At 46.2% G+C, this 15,825-nt stretch overlaps 1 protein-coding gene across 1 annotated transcript in view; it reads left to right on the plus strand.

Annotated features, from left to right (window-relative positions):
• EHMT1 (euchromatic histone lysine methyltransferase 1) overlaps window positions 1–15,825 on the plus strand; it is a 62,347-nt gene that overhangs the window by 30,612 nt on the left and 15,910 nt on the right. The window contains exons 9-16 of the mRNA XM_075716207.1: window positions 1,257–1,402; window positions 5,834–6,060; window positions 6,777–6,941; window positions 7,450–7,532; window positions 8,842–8,948; window positions 10,909–11,031; window positions 13,474–13,575; window positions 14,372–14,476. Of these exons, the coding sequence (XP_075572322.1) occupies window positions 1,257–1,402; window positions 5,834–6,060; window positions 6,777–6,941; window positions 7,450–7,532; window positions 8,842–8,948; window positions 10,909–11,031; window positions 13,474–13,575; window positions 14,372–14,476 (1,058 nt within the window). The remainder of the gene's footprint in view (window positions 1–1,256; window positions 1,403–5,833; window positions 6,061–6,776; window positions 6,942–7,449; window positions 7,533–8,841; window positions 8,949–10,908; window positions 11,032–13,473; window positions 13,576–14,371; window positions 14,477–15,825) is intronic.

Genomic DNA, 15,825 nt, shown 5'->3' on the forward strand with positions numbered 1-15,825 from the left:
AAAAGCTCTTAAGCTTTTAAGATCTTGACAGGATTTTACATGAAAACTGCAAAGACTTTCTCTCTGCTTGTGTGTCTTGAAATATCCCATCCCTTCTCTAGGCTTGGTCTTGCAACTTGTTGGCTAAAGGAGACTCCTTACAAGTTGAAAGGGTCTTGTGCTCCGCTGATAGGGTCATAGCCATGGGCAGGATGCTGCACGGGGAGTGCTGCCTTTGCCAGGGTGGCTAAAGAGGAATCTTCCCAAGAATGAAGTTGATCTTTGAAACTTTGCAGCAAAATAACTCTCCTTTCAAAAGCTTAAAAAAACAGCACACTTCCTTCTCACTGGAACTCAATCCCCATAGCGGGCTTGGGTAGGGAAAGCTTCGGACACTTCAGGCTGAACCAATCCAAAGGCAAATGTTTGAAGGTTTGCTTCTGTAATGAAAATGTTGCAAAGAGATGTTACAACTGTGTAAGATTAAAATAGGAGTGTGGGACTAAAACCAACCCCATTGTCATTAGGTCAGTGATTTGCAACCACACATAACCTAGTGATTGAGTTGAACCCAGGCAAGCCACAAGAACATTCACACTGTGCCCCTATACCTGGCGGTGAGCCCCCTCAAAAGCCGTTATCCACCTTTAAATAGGTTTGAAAATATTCAAAATCTGAGAGAAGGAGATGAGGAGAAGGCAAGAACATCTGAGCATCTTGCTGCTTTGTTTTCCCTGGTTTGTTCTCTTTCCAAAATAAGTAATTCTTCGTTGGCTGAGACCAGATAGTCCCAGGAATTTTGTTTTCCCATCTGTGTAATAAGCCACTGCAAACAGAAGTTTGTGCTTTCCTGATCTTCTCTATTTATCACTCCACTAACTATTCAAATCTCCACCTCTGGGTGGTTTCCTACAAATTTTCTGCTGCCAGAGCACAGTGTTGTGGGGCAGGTGGGGAGGAGAGGCAGGCTGATAAAAATCTGTACCTCATCGTTGCTTTTCCTTGTTGAGGTTTTCTCTGTTCTTAACTTACTATTCTTGATTTCAGCACAGTCATCTGTAGTGTGGCTGGACTTAGAAAAGTACAGGATGCTTTTGCAAACTCCAACTGGTGTGAGAAAGGGATCAGGACCTTTTTTACAGGGTTTAGATAATGCCTTGAAAGCATTTCAGGACATGGAGTGGGAAGATGCCACAGAACATGGGTGGTGTTGATGGACTGATCTTTTCTCCTGGAAGGGAATTTCAGAGTTGATTTACTGGTCTTCTGTACTCCAGGTCTTTCCAATGGTCCTGAAGCAATGGAAGTAGATGGTCTCCAGGAAGTCCCCCTCTGTAGCTGTCGAATGGAAACCCCCAAAAGCAGAGAGATCACCACGCTAGCCAACAACCAGTGCATGGCCACAGAGAGTGTGGATAATGAGGTAGGAGCCTGTCTTTCAGATTCTCTCAGACTTTTCTGCTGAGGACAAGGACGTAAAGAATAAAATGCTATGCCGGAAACATGTGTTGGGTCACACAGGGGCTCGGCAGCCTGCTAGACTGGGAACCCACTCGTGTGCGGGAATGGCAGGGTAAATAAACATCTCACTCACTAAGCTGAGGGCTCCAGCACTTTGCGGATATCACAAAGTCAGGTTGAAGCCACTTGGAAGGGAGGAGGTGGCAGCTGAAGAGGCACTGGGTGGATCTCTCGTGCTTGTCCTGGCCTGTGTGGCTGGATCAAGTTGATGTAACAGACACACTTCAGGCCAAGTGGGCTAAAATACATTAGCATGCATCAAAGTGAGAAAATCCAATCAGAGGAAGCTTGGAGCTGGTTTCCCTTGACTACGAAGGAGCTGATGCAAACCTTTTTGTAGCCAGCTCTTGAGTTTCGGGAACTTGGCATGCCCTTCACTGGCTCAGTCTGCCCCAGCCTTCCTCTCTCCTCCTCCCCCAAGAGGCTTCTGTTACAAAGCTTCCTATGTCCTGGCAACCCTGCACAGCCTCCAGGTCTGGCTGACTGAAAACGATTGCACTTGATGCCTTTCAGTCAATCACAGCTGGGCTCATTGGGCTTTACTGGTTCCAGAAGTGTGGAAGTAAGTGGCAGAAGGGACTCCCTCCCAGAGTCTGGAAAGTGAGACTGTGGGACAGCAACACACTTGGTAGATCCTCCTTTTACTGGGAGGCACTTGGGTTTCTTTTAAGCTTCAGCTGAGCTGCACTCACACTGCAGCACTCTCATACTTGCTGGTAGTAGGACAAGGAGTGAGAATAACCCTAGTTCTCCTGTAGGATCCCAGAAGAAGGGTGGATGGAGGGAGAAAGAGATAATCAGGGTTGCAGCCCAACTCTACTTCTGTTAGTAAATGCTGGTACCTATAGAGAAAGGAATTTCCAAAGCATGGCAAAATTGATTCATTAAAGAGAATGCCCTGGAGACTTAAAGGAGAGAGGGGGACCCCAGGGTTTCTAAAAAACCAAAAGGTATATGAAAGAGTTGCTTCTCATGTATACAGTGGTTTGACAGTTCTGTCCCTGGATAAATCAGAGAGAGGAATAGCAAAGGCCGTGCTTTATGTTAGATTCTTTTTCATAGTGGGATAAGTGACTCATAGATGTTATAAGGATATTATACATGTGAATAGTGGGTTCTCCAGACTGGTGTGTCCTTGGAGAATGTTATAAATAGTTATGAGCACCATGCTGCACTCTCTAATGGTTGGAAAATAGTAATTAATCACTTTGTACTTTTTTAGAGTTTCTAACAAATAATATAGTGTGACATAATAATGCAGGGACTTTCTCACACGGACAGTGCAGCTTTTCACATGTTAATCAGATTTGCTCAGCTCATAAGTAAAAATCAAAGGAAGGGTCCTCTCCTGCCACCCCTGCAGCCCCTGGGGTCTGTGCGTTAACAGTGATCAGTCTAGGCAAGGTGGCACAACCACAGGTAGACTTTTGCAGCTGGAATTTGGGTAAGTTGAATCAGAGATGCTAGGGGTAAATGATGAGTCTAGGTTAAAATCCGTTCTCTTTTTCTGTAGGGGTGTTGATTCCACAGGAGAAGTGGAGTTTAAAAAAAATTAGAGAGAAAGTCTAGTTTTGTTGAAGAAAAAGCATCAAATCAAACCTCAGCTAGACTAGAGGGACAGTCTGTTGGTGATGGGCAGGTACCATGTTCCTGGCTGACTCCTCTGCTCATGGTGGCAGAGTAAACTGTGCACAGATTTCTGTAGGGACATTTCCTTGTAGCAGCCTTTCATGTTTATGTTTCTAGTTTATAAATGCCCTTTGCTAAGCATCTGGGGAAAGCAAGGTTATTGTCAAGAGGAACTTACAGAACCCAAACAGCGTTGTATCATGCTAGCAGGTGGCAACTGGTATGTGAAAATGTCGTAGATGTATGAATGGGGGCAGCAGAAGGAAGTGCTGATCCTTCTGACGCAGCAGAGCGAGTAACACTGATTGGGAAAAGTGAACCCCAGTTATGAAGTCTGCTGTCATTAACAGAACAAGGTGGTGCACGAGAAGACAGCCTTTTAAGCCCAGAGCTATACATTGGTGAAATCCTTCAGAAAGCATACTCAAAATGTGACTTTAGTTGAGCTCTCATGAAAGCCTGGCTGTTCATCCCTGTGGTCTGGGCAGGGGCCAGTGCTGGAACCAGTACAGACGATAACTTCGCTGGCAACGAAGAGCAATTATTTTTCCCTTTATCTTCCTGTGACTTATACTTTTGAACAGTAACAAGATTTAGTGCGTATGGTCTTGTTCTCTTGGTCACCGACACCCGCTCTTCCTGGCAAAAGGAGAGCGTATGTTGTATGAGTCAGGCCCATGGGACTGCCCCTTCTGCAGCTGCTTGGCTGTTGCGTATTTCCAGTTATGATTTTTTTTCTTACAAGAAACAAACGACTCAGGGTCCACATGCATGTTAGCTAGTAAATGATGCGTTTCTTCCTGTGAGAGCAGCTTTCACAGCTTCCTGCTGCACTGCTAATGCTATCTGGCACACATCTGAATTACTGTGAAAAAGCCAGGGCTCATCAACGCAGTGTGCAAAATATTCCTCCGCACAAGCACAGAGAGTGTTTTGGTCTCCAGTAATTTCATTTCCTTTAATTTCTCCTGTTCCAGCTGGGCCGATGCACAAACAGTGTGGTTAAGTATGAACTGATGCGCCCGTCTAACAAAGTCCAGCTTTTGGTGCTGTGTGAGGACCATAGAGGGAGGATGGTGAAACACCAGTGTTGCCCTGGCTGTGGATACTTTTGCACTGCAGTAAGTCCGTGCTCTCAATCTAGGGAAGGGGGTACCTGTCGCAGTAGCTGGAAGAGCTGAAGGTGGAGATGGTACCTAAAGGGGTTTACTGACTTCCTGGCATCAGCTCCATCTCATTCCACAGCACGTCAGGTGGTGTTTTCAACAGGATCGTGTGTGAGGGTAGCTGCAATTGTCACCTTTATCTTCTTGGAGACCCCAAGGGGTGTTACTGAAGGGTTTTCACTGGGATTTCACACGGCGGAAGTCTTGCCTTAGGAATTTCTTTGGAACAAGGTTTTTTTTTTTTTTTTTTCTTTCTCTGTACAGGTCAATCGCATCAAAAATTGTATTAGCTTGGTTTGTAAATGAGTCTGTGTACACAAGAGTGGTTCTGTTCCCCTGCCTGCTCATGAGGGTTTAGACAGGGAACCTGAATGATGGCACTGGAACAAGGCAGTATTTGAGATCTCCTGCTGCTTCTTCCACCTCTGCCACTGAGGCTTTTAATAGCATTGGTCCAGTCCTTTAACTTGTCAGCATCCTAGTTTCCCTGTTGGTAAAGCTGAAAAACACCAATTAAGGTCCTTGTGGGGTGATGGGGAGGCTTAATTGTCTGATGCTAGTGTTCTTCAAGATGACTCAATGAAAGATGCTACAGCAGACTCAAGCATTATTCTAATTGTAATAAATGGAAGCATCCTGGGTTTTCATGCTGAGTCAAAGATCATTTAAAAGATAAAATTCTCATAACCCTTAAAGGCATTTTGCAAAGCTGAAATAGAGTTAATTAAATTGCTTGGGAGGACCGTGAATTCAGGAGAAGAGTGGGTTTTAACTAGCCTTTTCTTACATGCTCTTACATCTCTGAGTTACATGTCATAGTTCACACAGGTGAATCTGGGAGTGCTTGTGCTATCCATCACTAATAACACAGAGCACAGTAGGACTTCAGGTAGAACTAATAATCACAGGGCGATGAATTCTGGGGTACCTTCAGTTCAGTTCAGAGGACTTTGGAAAGGGAAAAGAATTTTAAGAAAAGTTGCCCAAGTTTGTTGAATGAGCAGTCAGCCACATTATTGGGGTTAAACAGCATACGGGGCTGGTCTAAGCAGAGGATTCGCATGCTTTAGGTTACATTGGGGTTAACAGCTGATTTAATTATGTTCATGTAGGTCCTTGAATGGTTTGCGCGCGGCTTTGTTAGGTAGTTTTAATGCTGGCTCAGCATGCAGGTCTGAAGTTTTCTTTTTCCAGTTTTGCGGGCGTCCTTACAGTACACTGGCACTTCTAGAAACGTAAGCAAGAACTTCAAGCGTTAGAGGAAAAGAGTTGGAAATTGGGACTTCTTGGTTCTGTTTCCCAAGTGGAATTAAAAACCTTAAACTTGCTTTGCAGTCCCTAACCAAGCGAGTTTTTTCCCCATGACCTTGGCTTTTTTTCTCTTCTAAAGAAGTGGCAGTGCTTGCTTACTGTATTGGAAGCGCCAGGGACAAGAGTGGTGATGAATGAAGTATTTAAGAGATCTGCAGACAAAGCATATAGAACAGGTAAGGCACATAGTGACCAAGGTGTGAATTTCTTCTCTCTGGTTTTTTTAGGGCACTTTCATGGAGTGTCAGCCGGAGAGCAGCATCTCCCACCGTTTCCACAAGAACTGTGCCTCCCAGGTCAACGACATGAGCTACTGCCCACACTGCGGGGAAGAGGCCTCCAAAGCAAAGGAGGTGACAATAGCAAAAGCAGACACAACCTCAACAGTGTCGCTGACCTATGAGCAGCAGAAACCAGCGGCTGTGGAGGGAAGGGCCGACACCACGACGGGGAGGTGAGCTTGGGAGCACATGGTGATCTCAAACCTTGTGCCAGACTATGCTATGCATTTGAACACTTGTCCTCCTCCTGATGGAGCAAAGTGCTTTCTGGTGCTGCTCTGACAAACCAAGCTACAGGAATCTGCAGGTGTGTTTTGTGTTGCGCACTGTGTCAGAGAAGAGCACAGCAACCACAGGGAGACCTGGGGCAGAGGCTATGAAGATAACAGGGGTTTAGGAGTTAAAACCATTCCTTCCAGTTATTGTTAGGAATGGAATAATAGTGGAACAAGATGATGTTGCCAGGTCTGCTAAGTGACAGAGAAATTCGTGCAGTACCTAGCTGTAGCTCCTGACTTGCACCGACAGGCACAAGTATAAAGAGAGGATGAAAATGCAGAGGAAAACACAGATCAAGCCATCCCTGTGTTGTACAGTGCTCTGACTTCCCATTCGATCTGATCTTGTTCTGGGGGCTTTTATGACTTGCCCCATGTTCCTGGATTTCCTGTAGCACAAAGTACATAAAAATGTAATCATAGGGCAGTACAGCTCCTTTTTGGGGCGAGTTCTTACCGAAAAGTCTGTAAAATATATTGGTTTGTGTTTCAATTTTGCTTATGCTTATCTGTATTTAAAATCCATTTCCTTCCCTTCTTTGGCATAAGATACACACTGTTGTGTATTTTTAATGGTTGTGCTTTGGCTGTCTCTCATTTTTCCTCTTCAGTGGCACTGGGACGCGGTTGTCAGAGGAAGACAAGCCAGAAAGTTCAGCTACTGAGGGATTTGACGTGGCTGGGTCTTCAGTTTTTCCAAAGCCTACTACTAGCCTGACCCAGGGACCAGTTAAAGAAACTCTGGAAAGTGCCCTGATCGCCCTGGACTCTGAAAAGTAAGTAAAAGACCACTGGATCTCTCCAGTTCCCAGCAAAGTTCCTTGACCTAGAGAAAAATGAGATTTAGCTTCTCTGGATTTTGGCCCCACTCAGACCTTCCTTGGTTCACTTCAGTCACTTGTCACCTCCAACAGATTACTGATTCAAGAGAATGGTTATAGCTCTAAATGTCTTATTGATTCGTCTGGAGGATTTAGTTTTTCACTGGCCCTCTAACAGCAGCTGTAACTACTAGGGGTTCCTGTTTGCAGTAGTAAGACCCAGAATTTGTTGATAAGTGTCACTGAATAGATACAGCCCTTGTTAGAACAAGGCTGTCTGTGGTTGGAGCTGGAATTTTTAAGACTGCCTTCTGGAGACTTGTTCTTGTGTTTTGCTGGCACTCTGGAGCTGCACCAGAGGAACAGACTTTGTCATGCACATGGAGTAGTAGTGGGGTGGGGTGAAATGCCAGGAGTGTTCTTCAGTGAGTATTAATTATGCCTCTTTTCCCCACTCCTGCAGACCCAAGAAGTTACGGTTCCATCCAAAGCAGTTGTACTTCTCTGCAAGGCAAGGAGAGCTGCAAAAAGTCCTGCTTATGTTAGGTAGGTGGCTCATTCCCAGGACATTGTGTGTCTGGCAGTACTCCCAGCTCCTGCCAGGCAGCTGCCAAAGTCCAGTTCCCAGCATGGCAGCACGTCATACTCCCCACTGCCCCTTGTGAGTGGAGTTGGAGGAGAAAGCCACCTTTGCAAGTGATGTGTCATTGGAAATGGCTTCATCTTTCTGTGAAATGTGGACCTGCTCCCAGCTTGTTTCTGCATTTGGGCATGGTTTTATCCAGAGAAGCTGTTTCTGTCTGCAAATGACCTACATGTGGTTTTTCCAGTCTGACAGAACTTTTCCTCTCCATGCAATCGGATAGTTAGGTATTTGCATCCAGTAGAGAGGTAAAAAGATGGGGGGCAGCTTAAGCCGAGACAGATCAGCAAGAGAGCAGAAAGGAAGAGCCCTTCAATACACAGGGTTTGGTTTTGGGGTACATAGTTATCTGTCACTAGATGACTTGAACTTCTGAACTTGTTTTTACCAACAAATATTCCCGAGGAATCTCCCCCTTTGAAGGACACAATGTTTTCCTTGGGATCATTTCCTTTTCACTCCAGTACTTTGCAGTACATTTTGGGACGCTTTCTGTTCTTTTCATTTATCAGATTCTTCTTTTTTCTTCTAGCAAGTGTTAGCTTCATTGTTCGTGTCTTCAATAGCACAAAAATGTTATTCATTGGTATTTAACTATGGCCTCATCGTATGCAACATGTTATCATGCCCAGACATCTTTGTCTGGCTGTCATCATCATCTGTCAGTCTTTGCACAGCTGTGAGAATCTCTGGCTAGATCCCGAGCTTGTGTTAGTTAGAGAAGCTCCATCCACTTTGTAGCCCTGTGTTTGCAGGGATGCAATGAGGATTGCTAATATTAATTGCAGTTAATAGTGGTGAGACAAAAAGGCCAGGTAGTACTGACTCTGTTGTTTCCAACTTCTGTGTTGCTTTAAACAAAGCAGCATTTTTTTTTCTTTTTATTGTTGTATAGTGTTTGTTGGTTTTGTTGCACTGAGAGATGGTGAATTGTGAATCTGAGGGAGACGGCCTATGTAGAAATTGTAATACCTTAAAGGTATTAAATTCTATGGTGTTTCTGAAGCTCTTGATTTGAGGGCTGTTGCATATCAAATGTCTGTGGGACTACCCTGGGAGCTTTCTGGCTTGAATGTGTAGTGAGTCATGAGAAGGGCTGAAATAGGCTGGGAACCCGTCCTTCAGAAGCCTTTAGTTGAGACCTGGTTCTCCTGTTATGGTTTTCTCTAATCTTTGAATTGTGGTTGAAAGCATTTCTGCTCTGTTTGTCAGTGGATGGAATTGACCCTAATTTTAAAATGGAGCATCAGAGTAAGAGAACCCCTCTTCATGCTGCTGCTGAGTCTGGCCACGTGGACATCTGCCATATGCTGATTCAGGTCTGTCTCCACTTACGTTCCTCTGTACGAGCAATTTTCTGTGGTTTTTGGTCTCCTGCCCTGCATGGCTAAAGCACACTTGGAAATCAGCACTGAACAGTCTCTCCTATAAAAGCCTCCTTATTCTCAGGGTTTGCTGAGGGAGGAGTGGTGGAGAGTAGCGTGAGGTCTTAGAGGACATGACTGAAGCTGTCTTTCTAGGCTGTTCTCCAAGCAAGCTTCACTGTCTGGGCAATGAGCATGTGAAGCTTCGATGTAGGGCACTGTGGAGCACGTGGGAACCTATATGCCTAAGCATACCCAGCAGAGCAGTGCACTGCCAGGTGTGCCAGCACAGGCTGACCGCTGGCAGACTGCAGGTGATCTGCAAGCTGCTGCAAAGTTGCTCTTTGTAACGAAGGTACGTAGGCTCTGGAGCCTGCAAATAGCAGACTGTCTTCCCTTCTGTCAAAACCTGAGCAGGATTTTCCTCTACAGTGTAAATGTCTCATGTGTGAAAAGGAGAGAAGGAAAGATGTGTGTTTGGCTTATTGTCTGATTTTTGGATTCTAATTGAGGGAAGATGGTCAAAACATAGGGGTGCTCTCATTGAACCCTCTCCAAAACGATGTGAAGAAAAAAGAAGGCTTTAAAAAGTTATAGTTTTTCTTTTTTGCACTGGCATACATCATCTGGAATGACTGGAGGTATGTTTTGTTTACCTCATGTGACTGGGAAACCTTAAAGGGCTTTATGAGAGAGCAGCAATGCCATGTCTTTGAAAATGAGCTTGCTGGGATGTTGCATTTCAGCATCTGGAGTCAGAGGCTTTCAAAGTGCTGTTTGAAGATGCAGCTATGGGCCTACCCTGCTGCTCTCACTCAAGTTACTGCACATGAAGACAACAGAATGACTTGTACGAGTAAAAGGAGCAAAATTTGCCAGATATTACAAACAATTTGAATTGCGTATCAGTAAGGTTGGTTTGTTTCCCAAATCCTTCATCTTTTTGTCTCTTCCCTGATGTCTGGCTACTGCAGTAGCACAGTATTTGGCTGGGAATGTCCCCAGCTTGTTAAACTTGAAATGCCTCTTCTCTGGTCTGGTTTAAGTAGCTCTAGCTATTTAAAAGTAATCAAAACAAATGCATTCAGTGGGAGGCACCTGGAAGCAGTGGGGCTAACTTCTTGTGCCAGGTGAACCTGAGTCAGCTTGTCACTGCTGTAAACAGGTCTGTGCTTTGTGTATATATATGTGTGCACGGCCTGCCAAGAATTGTGCTGTCTCTGAGATTTTTCTTTTGGTTTTAAGTATTGGGTGGGTTACTGAGCTAAGCCAAAGAGTTAAAGCAGGCAAGATACATGACACAGTAGTGTTTTGGAAAAGAGCAAGGTTTTGGTCCAAGACACTCCCATGTTGAACTGAACATATTCTTAGAGACTTCTGTAGAAATGTTACCATTGACTTCAAGAGGAATAGTTAGCCAATCTCCAGGATTTTTTTTACAGCTCCTACCTCTGTTGCAATCAGCAAGTTGTTCCTACTGCTTGTGACATTGGGAAGAGCTGGTTGTTTTGTTCATTGTGTCCGTAGAAATGATAGACCAGGGAAAACAAAGCTGCTGGAGAAAGGAGGAGGCTGATTTTTCCAAATAGTTACACAAACAATATCCAGAAAGTAATAGTACAAAATGCATTAATAACAAGAGTTACTTAATACTAGCTGTTGGCTTCCTTATGCCCCAGTTACTGGCTGTAGAAGGCAGGAGAGAGGGCAGGTAGTGTGTGCTGATTTCCAAAACACGTAAGTTGGACTGCCTTCTTTCCTGTTTTTTTTGGTTTTTTTTTCTTCTTTTTCCCCCCCCCGTGCTTAATATGGCTAAATTTCAGGATAAAGCTTGCTACTAAATCTCTACTCCCACATCCTTCCTCTGCTAACCAGTAATGATTATAACTGTATATTTGCCTTGGCCTCTTAACAGGCTGGTGCTAATATAGACACCTGCTCTGAAGACCAGAGGACCCCACTGATGGAAGCAGCAGAAAACAACCATCTGGAAACTGTGAAATACCTTATCAAGGCTGGAGCACTAGTAGATCCTAAGGTAGCAGTTTATTGCCTATCTTTTTCTCCTGGAGAAGCCTCTGTCCAGCATTTCTTTCTTGATAGGTTTCAAGTCCTAGGTGGAAGTGCACAGGCAGAGGGGAAACGGACTTGCTTGTCTTGGGCGCAAAGGCTTGATAAGGCTGTGGTTGTCAGTAGTATCATTTTAATGGTTCAGTGTCCTGGCTGTGAGCAGTTTGGGGCAAGTGCTGCCACTTGCTACATTAGTTTGTGGCACCAAATGTAGGGGGTATTAGATTTCATATGGGGCCACTAAGTATTAGTGTCACAAATCCATTGCAGTGAATTTGGAGTTTGATTTCAGAGTTTCCTTCTCTATAGACTCTAATAATGAGAATTTTGGAGTGACATTTTAAAATGGGTGGGTAATTAGGTGCTTCCCAAGCCAGCAGAAATGACAGAGGAAGCTTTGCTTTCCAAAGGACTGATGTGTGGTTTCTTGTAGTCATGCTGCAGTGGCAGAATTGGACCCCATCTTTAAACTCTACCCTTTAATTTAAACAAATACAATAAAATGCAGCTGTCTGTTTGCCTTTAGCATGCTCTGGTTGCTTTGCAGTCTTGGAAAATATACAGATCGTTTATTAGTCCCATAAATTGGATGCTATTTGGAGCACAGGAACTCTCCCCACGTGAACTTCTTATTGTTACAACCTGCTGCAGTTGGCGTGCTCCTCAGCTATCGCTGGGGAGTACGGCAGGGTCGAGATGCTCTTTTTGTGAAAGAGCTGGCAGGGCCAGGAGGATTGCACAAGATATCAAGTGCTGCCCACCCCGAGCCTTAAATGGATCCTTGGGAGCCTGGTTCTGAGCTGGGAAGGGGACAAGGACAGGACAGGCATGTGTGGGTTCATGCTGGCCACTCTCCCAAGTGTCTTGGAGCAATCCAGACATCTCTCACCTGAGGTATTCTTGTGGAAAAGAGGGGATTTTTTTGTTTCTGAAGGTAAAGGGAAGGAAAAAATTCCTGAGCTTGCAAAAGCAAATTAGAAGCCTGAGATCACGTCTGAAGTCTAGACTAGTTTATTATGTTAATTAGTTTCTTGCACCAAATTAGTAATTTTTTTGAAAGCAGCAACATTGCAGTTTAAAATCAGCTCCAGACATTTGGATGAGAAATCTGGACATTAACTGTGGGCGTGTGCCGAGCCTGTCCGTCCTGGCCCTGCAGGGATGCTGGGTGGAGGGGGATGCTGAGGACAGTGTAGGGGATGCGTGGGTGGGGGCTTCTCAGACCCCAGGGTGAAGCTGTTGATCCTGTTAATAGGATGTAAAAGCCCCACTCAAAACCTGCAGAAACGTTACATTAAAATATGCCTGCTCTCCATAGGGGTGAGAAGCTGCACTTGGCTCATGCTAATCTAAGGGGAAAGCTGTGGCATTATTCAGATGTGGCAGGCATTTATGGGGGTGTAGAAACCCCTTCTTTACCCCAAGAAGCCCACACAGTGTAATCCCTGACCTGATATGTCCCATCCTTGCTCAGAGGGTTGCTCCCTTAGCCCTGCGCCGTGCTCTCTGCTCGGCTCCATCCAAAAGCTCTCACCTCCGATGTTGCTTCCAGGGGCTTAGCAGGAAGGAGTCATTTTATTTTTCAGTCTTTCATTGCCTTCTCCTTATTTCCTGGTCTCTGGGCCATGCTATGTGCTAAGCTCTTAGGATATAAAATGCCTGATAAAAATCAGGCTCCAGCCGCTGAGATCTTTGGTGTTAGTGTGGGAGTGTCTCTGTCATGACTCACAACCTGTCCATCTCCACCAGACCCTGTATTCTCAGCTCCCAAAGGCATTTTGCCTTTCAACCTTCATGGTTGGGTCATTTTTTATCTCATATCTTGGCAGACAGCTGGGGGCATGCTGGGGACTTGGTCTCTTGGGAGGCTCCTAGCCTCTGTGCAGGACACCCCTTTGCTCTGCTGCCAGGTGCTGGGATAAGGCCTTGTGCTAATAAAGCACAGTAAAAAAACTGTATAAATGGAGCATTTCAGGTCGAGACAAGCCTACTTTTCTAATGTAAAGTGCAGGCTCTGCCTCTGTAAGGGATTTCTGCCTCCACTTGGCTCTCCAGTACCTGGAGAAGAGTTGGAGGTGGTCTGTTGGGGAAGGGGAGCATTAGTCTGCCGGGATTTGGGGCTGGTAACTTCCCTAGGCTTCTCAAAGGAGTCTCTTCCCATAGCCTTTGCACTCACAGCCTTCTGCTCTGCATGGGTTGCACCTCTAAGCTTTGTATGAAGCTCCCTCTGCTCCATGCCGGCATTGGTTGCTGCTCCTCTCTCCCCTGCTGGCAGCAGGGTGGGGGCTTTGGAGTCCTCTGCTCCATCTGTGAAATTCTCTGCTGTTCCTAAGCATCAGTGGTGTCATGCAGACATGAAAAATGCTGGGAAGGGATGTCCCCTGAGAGCTTGTTCTGTGGTTGTGTCCAGGATGCGGAGGGCTCCACGTGTCTGCACTTGGCTGCCAAGAAGGGGCACTATGACGTTGTTCAGTACCTCCTCTCCAACGGGAAGATGGATGTCAACTGCCAGGTGAGGCCTTTCTGTGAGGGGCAGAAGCTGCTTTTCTCAGGTCAGGGACCGAAGCCTTGGCAGTGTGCTGTCTGCGCAGTGGTTACTCAAATACAGTCCTGCTGCTGGTGAGCACCTGAAAAACATTATAGGACAACAGTGCCATGGGCACCCCAGTCTGCCAGAGAAGGCGATCCCCTCCACAGACCTCATGGAAACTTTCCTTCTGTGTGCCTTGATTTGCAGTTTCTCCTTGACCCTGAATTTGCTTGTGGAGCCTGTTGCTCAAGGGTGTCCCTGTACTCCTCCTAGCTGGGGGTTGGGTGGGATCATGGACATGCTGTGGGATGGGTCAAGCCTGGCACTCACCATTTCAGAGGTTATCTGTTGCTGTGGGGCAAGGCAGCACTGCGTCAGGGTTTCTTGTTCTGGGGGAAGGCCAGCTCCCTGAGGCTGCTCAGGGATCTTTGTAAGAGCTTTTACACAAGCTGCATTGCTCCGTTTGGACAGTCAGCTGTATTTGAACGCCCTGGAGATCCATTGCCAGGTGTTGTGGATGTGGTGAGCTGAGCTGCAAATAAACTCCAGCCTGCTGAGGCATGTTGATTCAAATCACGTTGTGCTCTGCAGGACCCTGAGGGATCTCTCCCTGCAGCAGCCTAGACTGAAGGAGAGTGATGAGACAGATGTGGGGAAAGAAGTGGTCTGTGGCTCCCAGGCAAGGTGCACCCTGCTGTGGCTGCCAAGGGGCTCGTGAAGCCAGCAGGAGACCGTCTTGCCCGTTCTGCCTGTTTCACCCTTTCCTTTCCCTCCCCAGGATGATGGAGGCTGGACGCCGATGATCTGGGCCACTGAGTACAAGCATATCGAGCTGGTGAAGCTGCTGCTTGCAAAGGGGTCAGACATCAACATCCGTGACAATGTGAGGTTCTTCCTGGAATCTGTTTCAGATATTAGCCACAATCTCTGTTTAAAAACCAAACAAGCCCAAGGAGGCAGATTTTGGGCTAAGTGGAGGGAGGTGTGGTGGTCCCTTGACACAGGTGGTTTGGGACAGTGTCTGGTGGAAGAATTTTCCTCCATGGTCTGGGAAAGAGTTTACAGGCTGGCAAGAAGTCCTTTTCCTCCAGCTCTTCTGACATAGCCCGTAAGGATGCTGTATGTAATGCCACAGGCTGTAGTCAGCTCTGTGCCTCGTTGCTTCTAATCCACCTGAGTCTGCCATGCTGCCACTTGGATGCTGCACCAGGCAGATCCCCCTTGAGTTCAGATTTACCAGCTCTGTGTTGGTCATGGGCCAGTGTGTGTTGGGCATGGGTTAGGGGCATCTTGCGTGCCTTTTGGGGAGCACAAGCTCATACTCATGTTTTCCAGATGGATTGAGCAGATGCTCTGCCAGCAAGTATCTCAAGCCTGGCTTTTCCTAGGCATAACAGGCACAAAGCCACCAATGTGGACAGAGCGTGCCCAGGCTGGTGGCTCAGCGTGCTGGAGCTGGCTCTTGGTCTGCTCTTCACCTCTGTAAACCCTACTCGAGTGGGATATACTCTGTACTTGAGGGAGTCTGACTCCAGGTGGAGTCCCTGGGAGTTCCGTGGGCCCAGCAGCGCTGCGTGTCAGGCTGTGCGAGCAGTTTCAGGGGGATTTTCAAGTAAACGGAAAAGTTACAAGGGAGTCAACTGGGGAAAAAAGGAGAGAGCATCCAGGCTTCTGTTCAGGAGACTCATTATATCAGCACTGCTCCTCTGTTTTTTCTTAACAGTGTTTTTCTCATTTTTTCCTTTCTGTCTCTAAGGATATTGAAACCCCAGAAGTACCTGCAAGGCAAGGTTGGGTGTGAACCAGGGTGTGTTGAGCTATTCCAGGCTTTGGCCTGTAGGTGTGAGATAGTTTGATAAATGAGGGGCAACTGGCCTCATTGCTTTCTGCACAGAGTTGTTACAGCAAAGTACCTACCCCGCCATCAGTTCACCCTCTAGCGTACCTCATGGTGATGTATTTTCTTGTCCAAGGCTCCTAGTGTTTTTCTGACCTCAAGGCATATAAGCAGCTGGTTTGTATTTATTTCCCTAAATGCCTCATTTTGTGTCTTGGGTGCTAGCAGGGGTAGGTGTTGGCACGTTTGTCTTGTGGGGCTCAGAAGGGTTCCAGCTGTTCTTGAGGAGTTGCTGTCCCCAGTCTGAAAGCCCCTGCTTGGTAGGAGCCTCTGTTCCCTTGGTAGCTTAGATAGTTTCCAGGCAGGTCCAGATCTGATACTGTTCCTAAAAGCAA

This window comes from Pelecanus crispus, chromosome 9 (genome assembly GCF_030463565.1).
Source record: "Pelecanus crispus isolate bPelCri1 chromosome 9, bPelCri1.pri, whole genome shotgun sequence".
NCBI lineage: Eukaryota > Metazoa > Chordata > Aves > Pelecaniformes > Pelecanidae > Pelecanus > Pelecanus crispus.